At 34.9% G+C, this 19014-nt stretch overlaps 1 protein-coding gene across 3 annotated transcripts in view; it reads left to right on the top strand.

Moving 5' to 3' along the window:
* TUSC3 (tumor suppressor candidate 3) overlaps positions 1–19014 on the top strand; it is a 195659-nt gene that overhangs the window by 64262 nt on the left and 112383 nt on the right. For all 3 annotated transcript variants that reach the window (XM_032618595.1, XM_032618594.1, XM_032618596.1), the window contains one exon: positions 8559–8728. In XM_032618595.1, the coding sequence (XP_032474486.1) occupies positions 8559–8728 (170 nt within the window). The remainder of the gene's footprint in view (positions 1–8558; positions 8729–19014) is intronic.

Here is a 19014-nt window from a genome sequence, read left to right as displayed (position 1 = left end):
GGTCTAATTTGTACTGAATTCATTAATTTTTTACTTGCTTTGTTACCTTACATTATTTTTATACTTTTAATAAATAATATATTTCAATATGCTATTGTTCTTTTATTATCCCTATAATAATAGGGATAAATGGAACAATAGTAGAGGTATCCCTTATCTGGAAAGCGAGGCATGGTGTGAGGTTAGAATATTGTTTCTAATAGTACTCAGTGTTTTCTACGTAAAGCCCCATGTAATTAGTTTCTTTGGAGGTTTTAATGCCCCCAGTTTTGGGGTCTTTGCTAATAGTACAGACTTCGGTTAGTAGGTAGCTGTGATAATTTTGATAGTATACTGTTTATATGAAATAACCAAACCCGATCTTTTATTCTATCCAAAAACTTGGCTTGCTCCTGCCATTTGTAAGTAATTTGGTAGACGAAATTCTACTTAGGTTAATAAAAAAGGTATTGGAAAGCTTTAAAGTACATTAGAAGCTTTGATTTCCTCTTGGCTTGCTTTCTGTTGGATTCTATTTAATTTTATTTGGATTTAATAATTTTACCATCACAAATTTTACTATCAAAAATTTATATGACTCAAGAATAAACCTGCTGAAAAAATTCGTCTCTTCATTTTGCAATTTATGGAATAATGTTTTTATTTTTCCTTATTCTTATAATAAAACTTTTCTTCAGCTGTAACACATAGTATGTTGCTATTAATAGTGAAGAGTTGTATACAACCACTTCTAGAACAGAGCAGATTATTTTATGATATAATGCATTATTATAATAGGGTATCTGCTATACTTGTTGATGCTGGTAGTGACCATCCTGCCTGGACCTTTGCTCTCGAGGCAGTAAGGCCCGATGGCTATATACAGCCTCAAGTTGATTTTCTTCTCTGCTCATACAGCTACTCTTATTCTTTGTATCTGGTACCTGTTTTACAGTGGGATATTTATACAAGAATAAATGTCTAACAGGAGGATATGAAGGAGTTCAGGAAAGAAGGTCTCAGAAACTAATGCAATAGTGGAATAAAAATGGGATGCTCATTTAGCCCTTGTCATGATTGTGCCATGTTAAAATGACTTCATATTTTGATCCTTCAAGTGAAAACATCATGGTCCCCATTTCTAATGATGTTGTCTCTTGACAGGAGAGTATTGTACTTCAGCAGTTTTACAGTGAAAAAGTCACAAAGACAACCCACGTGAATTTAAGAAAACCTCCTCCCAAACCAAAAAAAAACCAAAAAGCAAACTGTGTTCACTTTATAGCAAAAAATAAAACAGAATAACTCCCAATTCTAAAAAAGTTTTTGACTATTTACATGACTTTGATTTATTTATCTGTAGATAGTTAGTAGTTATTTAGTTATAGTTAGTATAAACTTTGCCTTCTATCTTTCCACTTAATGTTATAATAGAATTTTTTCACTAGTTACAGACCACATATATATTATTCTAGTCCCTAATATTTCATTGTTTTAATATGCTCTTTATTTCCTGGCTTTTTTATTTTTATTGATGTTAATCACATAACTATGTTCAGATTTTTTCCTTTGGAATTATTTTTTAGGGTGTGATTACATCACACTGATAATAATTTATTATTTTGTATCAATGTTTTTGTGTAGGGCCTTTTTGGGGATGAGATGTATTTCCTAGTATACATGGATTTATATAATTCCATACATTCATTAATCTAGTGTTGTTACTACTACTAGTATCAAATACAAAATATTTCAAAACACCGTGTGATAGTCTCTGTGTGTTTTCTCTAATAAAATTAAGGTATAATGGCATTTAACATTAGGAATCTTAAAATTTATTAATGCCATGGGATAAGTTTTTCATGGAACAAAACATTTTGATATTTTTCATTGTAGAATTCATATTCATGTGTTTATGTAAATGCACTACTTCTATTTTTGTGAATTATGAAATCCTAGAATAATTAAAATTGATATTAAATTCTTGAATTATTAATTTTAAATTTGACCACAGTAATTTTTAAGTTCTTATGGTTATGTCAATTATATATACTATAAATATGCAAGTTCAGGAAACAGTTGCTTCTTTTATAATACTCTGCACTTTCGAAGCAGTGAAAAAATAGAGCAAAGAATCTATGATAAACTGAAGTTAGAAATCCTTTTTTTTAAAGTTACATTTGAATAGGAATAATAAATTATAGATTCTTAGTTTATAGCTTAAAAATTTTACAGATTCCATTCAGTAGATACACAGTGTATGTAGAGGGAGCTTCAGGGCCAATCAGGAGCTAGCCATTCTCAGGATGCTTTGAAGGATACAAAATCATGGAAATGTGGATCTTTTCCTAGGGAAATTTTCTGGGGAGAGTTCAGGTTAATAAAGTCACTACTTTTAAAAGAGTGTCACTGGAAATATTTTTACTGAGTCTCTAGAAAAAGTTCACTTAATTGAATATTGTAGCACCATCAATTGAAGTTCTATCCTTTCTACAAAAGCATGAACGTTTGAAAAAATATTTTCACCAATAACTTTATTTCTACATTTCTCATTCAGCTCTGAATTGAATTAGATACTGCCTTTAACATGTTGGACTTAAAAACTTATGTAACACTCTCCCCCATATAAACTTGTAGCTGCGCTGGTATTGGCCTTAGGTAGCCGGCTGGGTTCCCTTTTCTGTAGTTACACAGCCAGGTTCTCTTTAGGAGCTACACTGAGGAAGAATTGGTCTGGGGTTTTCCAGTATTTCTTGCTTTACTTTTAAAGAGCTTGATATTAAATACATCAAGGAACTCTCAGTATGATTAATGTATTTTTGAATCTCTCACTTTTTCACCTTTGAAGTAATGATAGTTGAGGTTTTCCTGTAGAGTGTAGATTACATTTCCTGCAGAGGTACAATGATTTGCCAAGTTCTTAACTAACCCTTTGTTTGAATCTTTGCTCTCTTTATGGCATGTGTACTGTATGCATTTTTTATTTTTGATAAAAATGGTGTATTTGTCCTATTTATTGTGTAGCTCATTGAGGCCTTAAGGCTGAGTGCCCTTAAGGCTGTTGGTGATCTTTAGTGAACACTTTGTAATTATCAGTACATGGGGTGGTATAATCTCTGATATTTTGATTTCTGGAAGCATTCATTGCCCCTTATGTTTTATTCAAATCTGAGAAGAATGGCATGATATTAAGAAAATGAGTAAGGATTTTGGGGATCAAATAATTGTAGAAATTGAAGCTAACTTTCCTCCCAAATGCAAAAATATGCATCTGGCTGCTTCTCTTTGCCTTGTCAGTGGGCTTTGATTGAACCTCTTGGATATTCAAGTTGTGAAAAGTACAGCTCTCTTTTCCTCTCAGAGACTTTCTATAAAATACAAGGAAGGACAGAAGGGTCATGAAGTTTCTGTGTGTCACTAAGAGATACCTTCAACATGTACTTCTTATTCTCATTCCAAATTTATGTCCTGTGAATTATTGTAAGCAAGTTAGTGTGGCTATTTTTTCCTTCTATTTTTATTGAGATATAATTTACACATGGCACTGTATAAGTTTAAGGTGCACAGCATGATTTGACTTATGTGCGTCATGAAATGATTACCACAGTAAATCTAGTGAACATCCATCATCACGTATAGATACAAGATAAAAGAAAAAAAAGTTTTTTTCCTTGTGATGAGAACTCTTAGGATTTACTCTCTTAATAATTTACATATAGAACATACAGCAGTGTTAATTATATTATGTTGTACATTATATCCTAATACTTGTCTTTTTCTTTTTTTATAGTTCCCTGTGCTATACAGCAGGTTTTCATTAGCTATCTATATTATACATAGTAGTGTATATGGCACCTGAACAAATACTATGTAGGTGTAAGTACTACGTAGGTGACTAGAACAGACACACGAATAGCTATCCCTCTGGCAGATGTTTTTTTAAGACAAGAGACCACATACATATCTTTGTTTTGGTGCATCTGGTCATCATTAAAATTTACCTAGGGATAAAATGCTGGAAAAAAATATGGGTATAAAAGCATTAGTGAGATTTTTTTTTTCCTGTTTAAGCTTCACTTTGGAATGAACAATTTCACTACATGTTGTTTAGTGAAATGTACCATTTCTTTGTATTTTTGTTATGAATTGGTTAAAAAAGCATGAATTGAGAAAAAAATTGAGTAATGTCATATGTTGGGGACTGGCATATGTCGATTATGCCAGTTTATTAATAGTGAATTGCCTTACAATTCAGTTTTTATAAAAACATTAAGATAAAAATAGAGGGCTGGGCACCTATAGTTAGTGTGACTGAGTATCTTGCCTTCATTAATATGTGGGACCTGCTGGCCCATGATTTTTACAAGGTAACAGGTAAAGACAAGGTTTCTTCCTTGAAGATCCTAAATTTTAGATTTCTTTTTCCTTTTAGAAATGGTAGATGTATGGCATCTGTGTCTCTATTTCCCAGCCTTGTGCCAGCAGCAGACAAAACTCAACGGCTCACACCCTCTTTACTGATAGTATCAGTGTGGATTTCAAAACTGTGCTTTGTACTGAATTTAAATTAGCTGCTACCAGTCAGTTAGTGTTCACAGAAATAAGATCTAGTGTGCCATCCTTTCCTGAGCTGGCACTAAGCCATTTAACAGCAGAGCCACAGCCATAACACATCAATATAAGCAACGTATATTTTTTAAAGCTAGAGCTTATTTGCTGTAAAGCCTTGAGAGTAGGATCTGTTGTACTTTCATTTTCTATAAACTTAACATAATGCTGGTCATGTATTTAGTAATCCACAATGCATGTTTAGAAATTTAGCACAATGTTTGCTATGTACTAAGTACTCAGAGAACATTTGGTAACTCTTGAGATTAAAGTAGTAATAAGATTAAAAAAAACACTCCCTCTGTAGTTACTCTTTTAGCACCCTGATTGAGGTTGCTGATAGAAATTAACCCGAGGAGAAGGGAACAGAATTTGAGTGCCTGTACTTTTCTGGATGCTGTGCTAGGAGTTTTCCATACATTAACTCATTTAATTTTACCAATTTGTGAGATATTATTTCAATTTTATAGATGAAGATGAGATTCAGAGAAATAATTTGGTCAAGTCACACTGCATGCAAATACAGAATCATCATTTAAACTTGAGCCATTAAATTCTATTTTTAAAATGAACATACGGTGCCTTTTCAATTTTTAAAGGTTGCACTATGTTCCATATTATGGATGTTTCCATGCTCCCTACACTACACAGAATTCCCTTGGGCATGATTTTGTTTCAGGCTTTATTCTCCAGTGGGAAGAGGGATTCATGAGCATCACTCTCTTCAAGAGACCAAAAGGGACACACAGACAGAGAAGGTGGGGAAGTCTTAAAGGTAGTCCTGGGTAAGGGAAACTGTAGCATGAAGAAAAATTCCCAACAAAGAGGGGTACAAATGGCCCTGAAAAGGGAAATACTTTGAAGGAACAGATGCACCCAACCTTCTCCTTAAAGAAAATCACATGCCTGTCACAGAGAAATGCAACATAGAATAAACCCTATTTGTGGACTGTAGCTCAACCTGTGATTCTTTCTTAGTAGATTTTAAAAGCATGAATTCACATTAATCAGATTTCTGTTCCGTACTGAATATTTCTACTCCATCACCTTGTAACGTTTTCCTTTGAGAATTAACTTAACCTTCTTTACAACAAATGCTCTTGAAAGTTTGAATCAACCATGATGCCCTAAAAACCTACCTTCCTAGACCATTTATTTCTTTTTCTGTGCAAAGGTGACTAGTTCAAGATGCGATGAGGTTTCTCTTTCCTTATGTAGTAGTGTTGTCCCTTCTTCATTATGTAGACTCTTACTTTTTTTTTTTTTTTTTGGCTGTGCTGCATGGCTTATGGGATCTTAATTTCCTAACCAGGGATTGAACCCTGGCCCTTGGCAGTGAGAGTGGAGTCCTAGCCACTGGACCACCGGGGGATTCCCTTAACATTTTTATTTTGAATGCAATGTGTTCATTTGAATATTAGTCTATTGGTTGCAAGAATTTTTCTGTAACCTCTAAAACCTGTAAGATTCTGCAGTGTGTATGGATGTTTAGAGTATGTACTTTGGAATAAGACTGGGAATCCCCAGTTCTACCATTTACTAGCTTTATAATCTCGGACAGGTTACTTAATGTCTTGGTGCCTCTGTTTCCTTGTCTCTAAACTTGAAATGTCAATGATTCCCCCATCATAGGATTGTTATGAGGATTGATGAATTCATTATACAAGAAAAGCATTTCGTACAGTGCCTATCACATAGTAAGCACACAATAAGTGCTAGCTATTGTTGTTATTACTACAGATCTTTAAGGTGCATGACTGCTATGTTTTACAATACCTTTCCCTTTTTATTTTTTTGTTTCTAGACCTGATTTGTTAATATAGTTGAGTATCTTCAGAAATTATTGCTGTTTATATGTTTTTTTCACATGGAAAGACATGTATTTGGTTTACTAAGACTATTTTCTCCACATATAGAAATTATTGATTTACCTGCTTTTTAAAATTAGAATGTTTCTTTAAAAAAAAACACAACAAAAACCCAAACTAATAAACCTCTGTACCACTTACCATGGTAAGGTGTTTTATCTCAAACAATAGGTCAGCAGTACCTTTTCCTCTAATAATGGGGGATTTGAGGCTTGTCAGATGAGTGAAAGTGAGAGCTCACTAGAGATGTCAGTTGCTGGTTTAAGGTAACTGGTGTACTTTTTGAAGTCTGTTGCAAGTAAAACCACTTCAGGGTAGGGCAGTGGCGAGAGCTACCGTTCCTTAGACTTCAGCTTCATCCTCTGTGGATTAAGCTTATTATTGCTGTGCTGCTATGGTTGCTATGTGAGTTTAATAAGATAGCATATGTGATGTCCATAGCATGGCGCTTAGCATGTCTAAAGCACTTAATATTCTGAGACCGTAACTAGAGAAAGATAGACTTTTATTTGAAAATATCTCATTATTTTTTGTCATCTAATATTTAATCTGAATATAATGTTCTTCACAAGTTCTCCAGTAATAGCCAGAATTAAAACTGTGGTTCTCACGTGTTTTGATGTATATTCAGAATATGTAGGAAATTTGACAGGAAAAGAATTGTAGACTACATATAGGAATATAGTGGTAAAATCACCCTTTGTTATCTAACAATAATGAAAACAATACTTCTACCAATACTGCCTTGTATTTTATAGTACTTTATAATTTACAAAGGTTTTTATCTATCATCTCTCAGTAGATCATCTAGGTATGTATTGGAAGGTCAGATGTTAATCGATGAGTCCCTAGGTTCTGAGAGGTGAAGTGTCTTGGCCAAGCTTTCGTGTGTAGTGACCAGAGCACAGCCCTTTTTCTTTTCGTACAGGACTCTTAGACTGTGCTTGGTGTGCTCAGGTGTCATACGTCTCATCAATTAAGATTTCGTCTGTGCCTAGGTCCTTAGTCTTTCTTAAATGGCACAGTTGAAGCCCTTCTCTTCCGACCACTCATTCTTTCTTGATTTTCCAAGGCTAACAAATTTCTTATAGGAATACAACCCTGTAGAGTTTTTTACTTCTCAGACTTTTTCAGGTAAAATGGACAATCTAAAGATTAAGAGCGTTCTGTACAGAGGCTAGAGTGTTACTTTCACTGTCACCCCACCCTGGAAGAGAATCTTCCTAGCCCCCAGCTCCATGGTACCGTCTCGCCTCACTACGCCTCCCACCATCCCAGTTCCTGCTGCAGTAAGCCACTATCCTGACTTTTAATACAATAGATTTTTTTCCTGTTTTTGATCTTACTATAAGTAGAATCACGCAGTGCTCTTTTGTGCACACGTGTCTTTTGCTCAGTTTCATCTTCGTGAGATCCTCCAAGCTGTTTGCATGTTGATGCTTGGAGGGAAATTGAGAGTTGGGTTGAGGCTCCCCATTCCGCCCTTGCTAGCGAGGGAGGTGGTGGAAGGGCAGTGTTTCGTCTGTGGTGTTTGGCTAGACCAGAGCAGTTAGTTTTTGTCTTACTAGGTCGCCCTTTTTTGTCCTTTGGGTAAAGAGAGCAGGCTTTTCTTGGGGTTTTTGTTTGTTTGTGTCCATTGGTGTTCTTGGATTGCCAATGTCTCTGGCTACCAGTCTGGGATGGGTGAGGCTGAAACAAAACTCAAGGCACTCACCACCACGGTCTCTTCATTTTGGGGTCACCAGCCAGCCCTCCTTCTTCCCACTTTTCAGAGCCTTCTTATGCTTGTCTTTCATATGACCAGAGTTTTTAGCTGTCTTAAGTGGGGGATTAGGGAAAAGCATATCTATTCCATCTTTCTGGAAGTAAAAGTCTATTTTACTTTTGATATCTATTTTTATAAACTTTTACAATTGTTAGGAAAAATAGATGAAATATTTTATGCATATATGGTCAGTTAACAATGACTGTGTTCACCAAAACAAGAACTTTTAGCAGAAATGAATTTTAGGTAAAATATAATCCCATGTAATTCTTTTTACTTGAAGTACAAACTGAAGAATTTTAACCCTGTGTAAATTTAAATTCCTATGTTTATTGCAGAATCTTTTAGCTGAGAAAGTAGAACAGTTGATGGAATGGAGCTCCAGGCGCTCAATCTTCCGAATGAATGGTGACAAATTCCGAAAATTTATAAAGACACCACCTCGAAACTATTCTATGATTGTTATGTTCACTGCTCTTCAACCTCAGCGGCAGTGTTCTGTGTGCAGGTAATGTATGCATTTAAAAAATTAAAAACTATTATTGTGTGATTATATGTTTGTTAGAGCTAAGATAAAAGTATATAATAGAATTAAACATTTGTTCAATGTTCTAGTCAACTATAAGTGCATTTAAATGTAAGCTCAAAGTCATTGTTTTCTAGGAAATGACTTTGATAGGCTAATATTTTTATATTGTATAAAATATTTACTTAACCAATCCACATGTAATCATAAAACAGATTTTTTTATCTTTATGTCCTGTATAAAGGTACATATGTTATAGAATTTGGTTCAAATATTGCCTTGTAGGTCACCTACATATATATTAGGGGCAATGAAGGGCAATGAAGGGGCAATGAAGTAGCCCCCTTAAACATACTCTGATCAAATAGTTTAATCAAGAGGCCATACTCAAGGAAGTCTGTTTACTTTTCAGTACCTCTAATGATGGGAAATTTCTTCCTATGATATAGAAATTTCTTCCTATGATATGATTTGAAGTGAATGAAATAATTTTCAGTGGGAACATACCAAAGAAAGTTTTTGGACAAATATAAATATAATATATATACAACAGTGCTTGTTTGAGATAATTGTAGTTTCACATGCATTTAATTCTAGGAAATGATACAGAGAAATCCTATATACCTTTTACTCAGTGACACCCCCTCACCAATGCTAACATCTTGTAAAACTGTAGCACAGTTTCACAAACAGGATATTGGTATTGATACAGAACAGTTCCATCACAGTAAGAATCCCTCCTGTTGCCCTTTCTAGCCATACCCACCCCATCTCCCCACCTCCTGAATTTATTCTCTATGTCGGTAATTTCATCATTTAAAGACTGTTATGTAAGTGGAATCATATAGTATATGTCCTTTTGGCTTTGGCTTGTTTTTACTTATCATAACTCCTTCAAAATCCATCCAAGTTGTTGTATTTGTCAGTACTTCATTCTTTTTATTACTGAGTAATATCCTATGGTATGGATGTACTGCAGTTTGTTTAACCATCCATCTGTTAAAAGACACCTGGATTGTTTCCAGTTTTTGGCTATTACAAATACAACTGTTATGAACATTCTTGTACAGGCTTTGTGTGAACTTAAGTTTTCACTTCTCTGAGATAAATGGCCAGAGAGTCCGATGGCTGAATTGCAATGGTAGTTGCATGTTTAGCTTTATCAGAAACTGCTAAAATGTTTTCCGGAGTGGCTGTATCATTTTACAGTCCCACCAGTGGTGTGTGAAGGACCTAGTTTTTCCATATCCTCACCAGCATCAGTGTTGTCATTGTTTTATTTTAGCCATTCCGTGGGTATATAGTTTTAATTTGTGGTTTTCTTTTGCATTTCCCTAGTGTAATGGTGTTGAACAACTTTTCGTTTGCTTTTTTGTCACCTGTGTATCACCTCTTTAGTGAAATATCTTTCATGTCTTTTGCCTATTTCTAATTGAATTTTTTTTTTACTGAATTTTGAGAGTTCTTTATATATTGTAGATACTAGTCCTTTGTCAGATATGTGGTTTTTAAATATTTTCTCCTAGTCTATGGTTTGTGTTTTCATTCTCATAACAAGGTCTTTTGCAGATTTTAATTTAGTGAGTCCAGTTTATCAGTTTCCCCTTTTACAGATCTTACTTTTGTTGTCAAATTGAACTCTTTGCCTAGCCCTAGATCACAAAGTTCTATTTTTTTCTCTTCTGTGTTTTTTTTGTTGTTGTTGTTTTGTTTTTTGGTTTTTTTTTTGCAGTATGCGGGCCTCTCACTGTTGTGGCCTCTCCCATTGCGGAGCACAGGCTCTGGACGCGCATGGCTCACGGGCCCAGCCGCTCTGCGGCATGTGGGATCTTCCCGGACCAGGGCACGAACCCATGTCCCCTGCGTCGGCAGGCGGACTCTCAACCACTGCACCACTAGGGAAGCCCTTCTCTTCTGTGTTTTTCGGAAAGTTTTATAGTTTTATGTTTTACTGTTGATTTGATCTTTGGGAGAAAGGATTCAGTCTTTCATCACTAAGTATGATACTAGGTGTAAGAGTTTTGTAGATGTTCTCTATCAGGTTGAGGAACTAGTTTACTGAGTGCTTTTGTCATGAATGGGTGTTGCATTTTGTTAGATTTGGGGGAGTCAATTGATAGGTTCTTTCTTCTTTAGGTTGTTGATATGGTAGATTACATTGATGGATTTTCAATCGCTGAATCAGCTTTGCGTTTTGGAATAAATCCCATTTGATTGTATTATATTCTTTTTATGTATTGCTGAATTCTATTTGCTAATATTTTGTTGAAGTATTTTATATCTAAGTTCATGTCAGATATTGATCTATATTTTTCATTATTTATACTGTCTGTCCAATTTTGGTATCACGCTGATACCTCATAAAATGTATTGGGAAATGTTCCCATCTCATTTATTTTCTGGAAGTGATTTGTGAAATTACACAGTTTTAGAAATTATGTTAATTCTTCTTTAAATGTTTGATAGAATTCTCCAGTGAAATCTTCTTGACCTGGAGATTTTAAATTACGTATTCCATTTCCTCAATTGTTAAGGACAATTCAGGTTTTCTGTTTCTTCTTGGCTGAACACTTTCTCTTTTCAAGAACAAACACTTGTAGCTCCACATTCAGACTCTTCACATTGTATAATCATCTGTAGACTTCAGATTTCTAAACCATTTTGAACTTTAGTGGAAACCAAAATTATTAGTAACATGGGCCAATGAAAAAAATAAACCAATTTCTCTCAGACTAGCTTGCAGAAAGGTAATTTCAGTATTTTGAAATTTTCATGAAAGATTTTATCACAATCTAATAATGAGTATATGTTGGGACATAGCTCAAAGTGGGTAGAAAAGATGAAAAGCAAAATATTTTGAAAAACACCATTTCAGATGATTCTGAGTTCCCCTCCTATCAATTTGAGGACCAGTACTTAAGTGGACATTAACATTTGTCAGAATTAGGTTAGCATTAAGGACAGGGTATGTTTATGTTTATCTAAGGGGTGCTGAAAAGCCCTTCTGAGGCAAAAATACCATCTTAGTTGGCATTTGGTGTAACAGTTCAGATTCCACAAAAATATAAACTGTCCTCTGGCATCCTACAATACCTTATATATTTTAGGGAGATCATTTCTTTGTTTCTAAAGGTTGAATATATTGATTTCCTGTATTCACCACTGTTATGAAGAAATCTATTTAATTATTATATTTTTTGCAACTGTAACCTAGAAAGACTTCATTATCCAAGTATTTATTTTACAGTTACATATAATTGTATACATTTTGATAACATAAACCACAGCATACTGTTAAATGGTATATCCTTTAAGTAATAGTTTACTTAATGCATTATGTTGTTAAATGGTTAAATATGGACCCTCAATTTTTTAATGATGCTTAGCTCAAAATAACCTTTATTTACTTGTTTATTACAGCCTTTTTTGCAATAAACTTTTAAATTTTAGAGTAGTTTTAGATTTACAAGAGAAAAAGATTGACGTTATTAGGAAAAGTTAATTCATGGATCAAGATGATGGTGAAGTTGTTAGAGGAGAAAGGAAGAGCCCATGAAGGTTTAGAGGCAAATAAAAACTGTAGAGCAGATATGTGCTTCCCATACCTAGACATTCTGGTTTAATTGGTTTTCCTTGTGGGGGGGGGGGGGGGGGGGGCGGGTCAACACAGTGACATTTTAAAAAACATGCTCTAGGTAATTCTAGTGTGCAGCCAGTATAGAGACAGGGAAGCTAAGTAGCAGGTTCATGATTCACAGCTTTTTAAAATTTAATTTCGTTGAGGAACAATGGGAATGGATGAAGACTTATTAGTTATTTGGATGACCATATAGCATTGACAAGGATCCTTTATGAAACTAGAATACTCAGATTTTTAGTGAAGAATCTCTAGAATTAAATGATTTCTTCCCCAATACTCAGCAATTTAGGAGCAAGAACACCCTCCATAGGGATTAACCTGTTTGCTCTATTCTACGAAGTGGATTAATCGGCACATATTCTGAGAATGCTAGTGAGAGTATATCTGAAATGTGTAACTGGGGGTTAAAAGTTGGTTAGGGGGTCAAAGAAGCCAGGGGACAGCTGATAAACAAGGCGTGATACAATTAAGCTAGATTTTCACAAGAGTGAAGGAGAGGTTTTGTGTGAAAGGAGGACGGGGTTGAAAATTAGGAAGTTGTAAAGGTTGATTAAATAAATGAGTAAATTGCTGAAGTATAATGTAGATGATTGTGGATATAATAGAGAAGCTTTAGGAATGATAAGGCTGGGCTCACATCTAGATTATAAACATGTATGTCGAAATAACTCAGGATTTTAATGGAACTGGAGAGGAAAAATATTAAGTGAGCTGAAAGAGGGATGTCTTGGAGTTTATTGGATGAGGTTGATAGATTTACCTTATAGAGTAATATAAATTTAAAAGGAGGATCTGTTAAATAATTGTGATTGAAAAGTGGTCTGAGATCTACTGTCATTGAGCCAAGAGAGTACCGAATGTGACCCATATGAGCAGAGTGAATGAAAGAGATCTCACGGGGACAGCCAAGATGGAAAGGTAAAGAGGAGTTTCAAGAAAAATTTTCAAGAAAAAGTATTCAAATTATATTCTGTATTATAAATTAAGTGCCTCAGAGGGAGTTGTAGATTCATTGAGAAAGGCACTCTATCATCAGCAGTCATTTTTGTTTAAAAACTTGAATTCTCCTGGGTCCTTCTGTGTCAGTGTAATTTGGGACCATTTCTATAATACTGCTGTAACTTTTTTATAATTCTGTAGAGTCATTGAAATGTTCATAGCTATAAGTTTAAAAGATTAGTGCTTTCCTTTGTGAGACTTTTTCTGCTTTTTTCTTTTCTTTAAGAAAAAGTGAAATTTTCTTCTAGAGCTGACACACTTAAGGATTCTCCAGTTGCTTTTCTTTGCTGAATGGCTGATGAATGAGCTATTGGCTTCCTTGTAAGCCCTCTTAGCAAATCATTCTGCTCTTCTTTCACAAAGCCAGTTTCTTCACAAATCTCAGAATTCAATTCTCACCTTCCTCAGTGCACACATCAAACTCCTTGGCCAAATAAAGTTGTTAAATTAAGACTACTCAATATAATTCTCACCTCCCGTAAGTGTTAACTCCAAACTTCCTTTATCTAATTGTACTGTAAGGAATATTCCCCATAATTGCTAAATCTTTTAGATGTATTCTACCACAAAGTTACTTATCTCTACCAGAATTCGCTAAAAATTCTAAGAACAAAATAACCTCTTCTAAGGTTATTACTGTCATTCAATAGATGTAAGAAAAAACATCCAGATGAAGGAAAATCAAAAAGTACATGTAGAGTCAAGCAGGGTGCACATACAGTCAAAGCTTGGTAATGTATTGGAAGTTAATATATTGTTGGACTTCAAATAAATGAAAAAATGATTAGTAATTACAAAGGTATTTTAAAGAGGAGGGAGAATAAATTATTACATTGATATATTAGATATTAACTGGCTAACATCTTTTCTTCTCTAACTAAATAAAATGATTGTTTATTATGTGTAAACTATTTGGGCAGTCCTGTGTTAGGTCATTTATATATATAATATCTCATGTCATTCTCACTACCCTAAAAGGTAGGACTGAGAAAAATCCATGTTTTAGATGACAACATCAAAGCTGAGAGGTTATATAATTTACCCAAAGTCACAGAGCTGATACCTGTCAGGGTTGGGATTTGTGACTCCAAAGCTAGTAAGTTTAATGCTTTCCTTAAGTGTACATATTCATTATTGTTTCTGCCCTGTGAACTGTAATTTGCATTTTGCATTCCCAACTAAGATTATTAATCTTTTAGTGCAGGGATCCATCAGCCAGCATTCCTTAAACTCATTAGATCATGAAAGCTTTCGTTCAGATTAGCGTTTCATAGCAAGGGCTGGTGAGTTGGAGATAGCTGGCCAAGACCATGTGGAAGAGCTCATCAGCCTTTTGTTTCATTACAGTGAAGTCATATCTCTTAGGAGATTCAATTCTAAAGTGAGCACATAATGTGAGAATCGTTTGTAGATAAAATTACCGTGTCCATCTCTTAATGCACTGGTAAGTGCTTTCTAAATGGTTTTGGGATTACAACCCTTATCATTTCCTTTAGTCCTTGGATAATATTTCTCTACGGCCTTAATTCTTAAGTTTTTCTAATATGTCTGGCTACCTGGACAAAGTATTCCACTTCTTTGTCAAAGACTGGCAAACTCTCATGCCATTCACACATTCTTTGCCTGGCTTGGCTAATACGTGAGGACTGTTTCAGACTTGACTAAATCCATGACCAGTTTAATATAAATGATGTTTTAGGGTTATTGCTGAACGCTGTCTAGTTTAATTATTTTTTTAGGTCGAAGGGATGTGATTTAAGTTCACTGTATTAAATTTCCTCCTAGGTGTGTCTTCCTCAGATTGGATAATCCCAACTCTTTTACAATGAATAAATGGATGTTTTCAGTGAACTTTCATTATCTATGTGACACTGTAGCATTCTCTGAGCTCTATTTTCTATATTATTTGTATATAAAGTCCAGATTTAGTCACCCATCTTATAATTTCAAACCTACAGAAAATTGAAACAGTAGTACAAAGACACCAGTCTACACTTTACCAAGATTTCACTAATTAGAACATTTTGCCACATTTGATTTTGCTCATTGCCTTAAAGAAAGACACATAAGAGTTGTGAGTTTACATTTTATTCAGGGTCTTACTGGGGATGATATATAGCCTGGGAGACAGCCACTCAGTTAGTCCTGAGGAAACTGCTCTGAAGAGGTAGGGGAGGGGCCAGTTTACAAATTTTTTTGGTTTGGAAATAACATGCAGTCTTGGTAAAAGCAATGACACACATCTTGGTAAAAGATCACTGATAATTCCAAAGAACAGGTGTATGTTAATGATTTAGTGCTTTGCTATGTCTGGGAAGATGCAAGAATCTCGCTCGGGTCATTGAAATTCTTCCTGAGATATGTGTCTAACTATCTAAGGGCCTGTTTATCCAAAGCACAGGGCGCCTCACCTGTTTTTCATCCTGATCTCCTCTTGGTACACTGTCTGTGGGTGACTGCAGTGGTTGCGACTTAACCCCTGTGGAGGTGGGTGATGAGAGATGCTCTTTGTTCTTCTTTGTTCACAGTCTTTTAAGTATAAGTAAAAAATGAGTCACATACCAGCAAATATACTTTTGACTTGTGGACATCATGAAATATCACTGCTAAATATTTCAGTTTGCATATTTTAATAAGACATTCTTACCTAATCAGAATACCATTATTACTTTTAAGTGAAATGGCATTAATTCAATGACATAATCTGCTTTTTTTTAAAGTACTATAGCAGTTATTTGTGTACTTCTTATTGCATCCTATCAGGAGGCACATAATGTTAGTTCTTTCAAACACCAGTGATGAGATCGATCACTCGATAGAGGCGGTGATCATTACATCTTTCTGTTGTACAAGTATATCTTTCCCTTGTAGTAAGTGTTTGGGGAAGGTGAATGGATTAAGAGGAGGGACACTTTGAGATAATGTGACTATCCTGTTTCTTGGCACTTTTTTACCCAGTGATTGTAACATCCATTGATCATCTCTGCCTGAATTTGATATTACACTGATGATTGTGAAGGAGTGATTTTTAAACATTCTGTCATTGCTTTAACATTAATTAGTTAGTATTCTTCTATAAATGAGAGCTTTTCTTTCCCCCATTTGCCCTTCTGAGTATCTCAATGCAAAGATTCTTTTTTTTATTTACTAATCTGTTTCTGTGATTATTCTTCAGTGTTCAAGTTGCCCTGAATTTGATCAGTGGAAACCAACTCCTGTGTCATTTACATGCCTCTGTTAGTCTTTGCTTTCTGGCTCAACAAAATATTCTAAGCCTACTTTATATATTTTTCCCTGTCATGGAACTGCAAGAAGCATTTTTTTTTTTTTACATCTTTATTGGGGTATAATTGCTTTACAATGGTGTGTTAGTTTCTGCTTTATAACAAAGTGAATCAGTTTTTTGGTAGGAAATGATACTTAGAAAGCAAGAACTGGGCAAGTTATACTGTTTGCTGCTGGGACAGTATCATTGCTTGCAGCCTTTTTTAGTAGATAGAGCTAGGATATGTGTATGTGTGTACCTACACACACATACATACATACATATATAAATTATGACTTTAACTAGATATCTCCTATTCCAAGCTAACACTGTAGGGTTTTTCCTCTATTTTCCCTATTCCATCGTTTTATCTCCTTTCTCCAAAATGAAAACCTGGATCCCAGCAATACTGGTGTATTTGCTCATTTGCTCTCCCTTTCAGTGCATATAAAATAGTTTTAGAATTACACCACCAGTATGATCTCTGAAAACAAATCATGAACTAGATTTCCTAATTTCTGCACAGTTCCTTTCTTCTTTTAGCTATGTGTCAGTTTTCTTAGCATACAACCTGTTAAGCTTTTTTGTATGTTAGTATTACCATTTTTCTTAAGAGAGCAAAAATTCTGCTGACTCATAAACTGAGTTGCTACTATGCATGTTATATACAGTTTAATATCTCTTATACATTTTTGCTGTAATACATTTTTGCTGTAATATATGCGTTGGAATCGCATGTTCATGTTAGAATTGTTTTCCAAAGAAAAAAATAGATGCTCAGAAAACATAGGCGTAATGGACACAATATCTTTATCTGGCAAGTCGTGAATTATACAGAGCCAGTTACAAAGTGGTAGTTAACTGTGGATTCTTCAGCTCTTCAGAGGCATTGGGTCTATTTAATATATTTCAGTATATTCAGTAGGGTCCTGAATATTTGTAGCACAACCAGAGAGAAATCACTGTTGAAATCTTTGTGCAGGGTGTTGTTTACCAGTTTTTTTCTCTTCAGGGTATCAGAACCATAAGTAATGGATGGTTCCACTCACACCAGATCTCTCTCTATATATCACTATCTATAGAGATTGAATAATTTGAGGTTTTATGAAGATACACTTTGGAATATCCATGCAATATATAGTTATATCTATATATAATTTATCATAAAAATATAAATAAAAGGCATACATAGAGATTTTAATATGAATCTTATTTTATAGGAAGTTTGATTAACATTAAAAAGAGAAACTATAGGGCTTCCCTGGTGGCGCAGTGGTTGAGGGTCCGCCTGCCGATGCAGGGGACATGGGTTCGTGCCCCGATCCGGGAAGATCCCACATGCCGCGGAACGGCTGGGCCCGTGAGCCATGGCCGCTGGGCCTGCGCGTCCAGAGCCTGTGCTCTGCGGCGGGAGAGGCCACAACAGTGAGAGGCCCGCGTACCGCAAAAAAAAAAAAAGAGAAACCATATTTCTTTAAAAATCCCTTCAAGGGCATAAAAGATAAAAACTACATTCATCGTGGGAGCTATATTAAATATATACAACTATGGATGAGTTAATAATCCTTTTTAGTTTTGCATAACCCTTTAAAAAGGATTATAAACTGCTATAGCATTTGGATTGATTTTTTTCTTGTTTCCATAATAAAAAATTGAGAAGATTTAATAGAAGAGTTTTCCCAGAACTGTGCCCTGCAGTTACTGCTTAGGCCTTCTTGGATGCTTTGCTGCAACTTGACTGCCCTCTTCAGGTTGCATGTTAATAGATTAGGAAAATTTACAGTGTTCCTCCCATTCATAAAGTTACGTCTCTAATGTTCCTATGAACTATTAAAACAGAAAGTACTTTTTTAGCTAACAGTGTTGGAAATGTGCTTATTTAAGTGCTAGGAGCATTTGTGGTTTTCAGCTTTCAATTTCAGATGGCAGTGAAGTTTGAAGGGTTCTAATAAGCATTAATGACACCTTTGCTCGTTAGTCTAAGCTGACACAAACATATGCAAGAAGCCAGTCACTTTCTTTGTCATTAGTTAGGCTTCTTCTATCCCCTGTTAAGCATGAAGAAGTTGGAATATGGAGAGATAAGAGATAATGGAGTTAAGTTTAGAGAACAGGGTTTATGTTATTGGGGCATATTCCTTCTAACAATCTTTTTTACCCTAAATAGATATCATCAACATTGAAATATGTTTTTCTCAGGCTTATTGAATTATTTCTAGTGACAAACAGATCTGGTCTCTAGTCCTATTGCTACTAAATTACCTTCAACAGAAGAAAGCCCCCATTTACCTTGTCAGTAGTAAATTTTCTCTGAGTATTGTATTTGTGTTGAAAAAATGTAATTTGCTTAGCTCCCCTGGAATT

Source organism: Phocoena sinus, chromosome 21, assembly GCF_008692025.1.
Source record: "Phocoena sinus isolate mPhoSin1 chromosome 21, mPhoSin1.pri, whole genome shotgun sequence".
NCBI lineage: Eukaryota > Metazoa > Chordata > Mammalia > Artiodactyla > Phocoenidae > Phocoena > Phocoena sinus.
The sequence above is the reverse complement of the archived record's forward strand: the minus strand, read 5'-3'. Positions and strand labels throughout refer to the sequence as shown.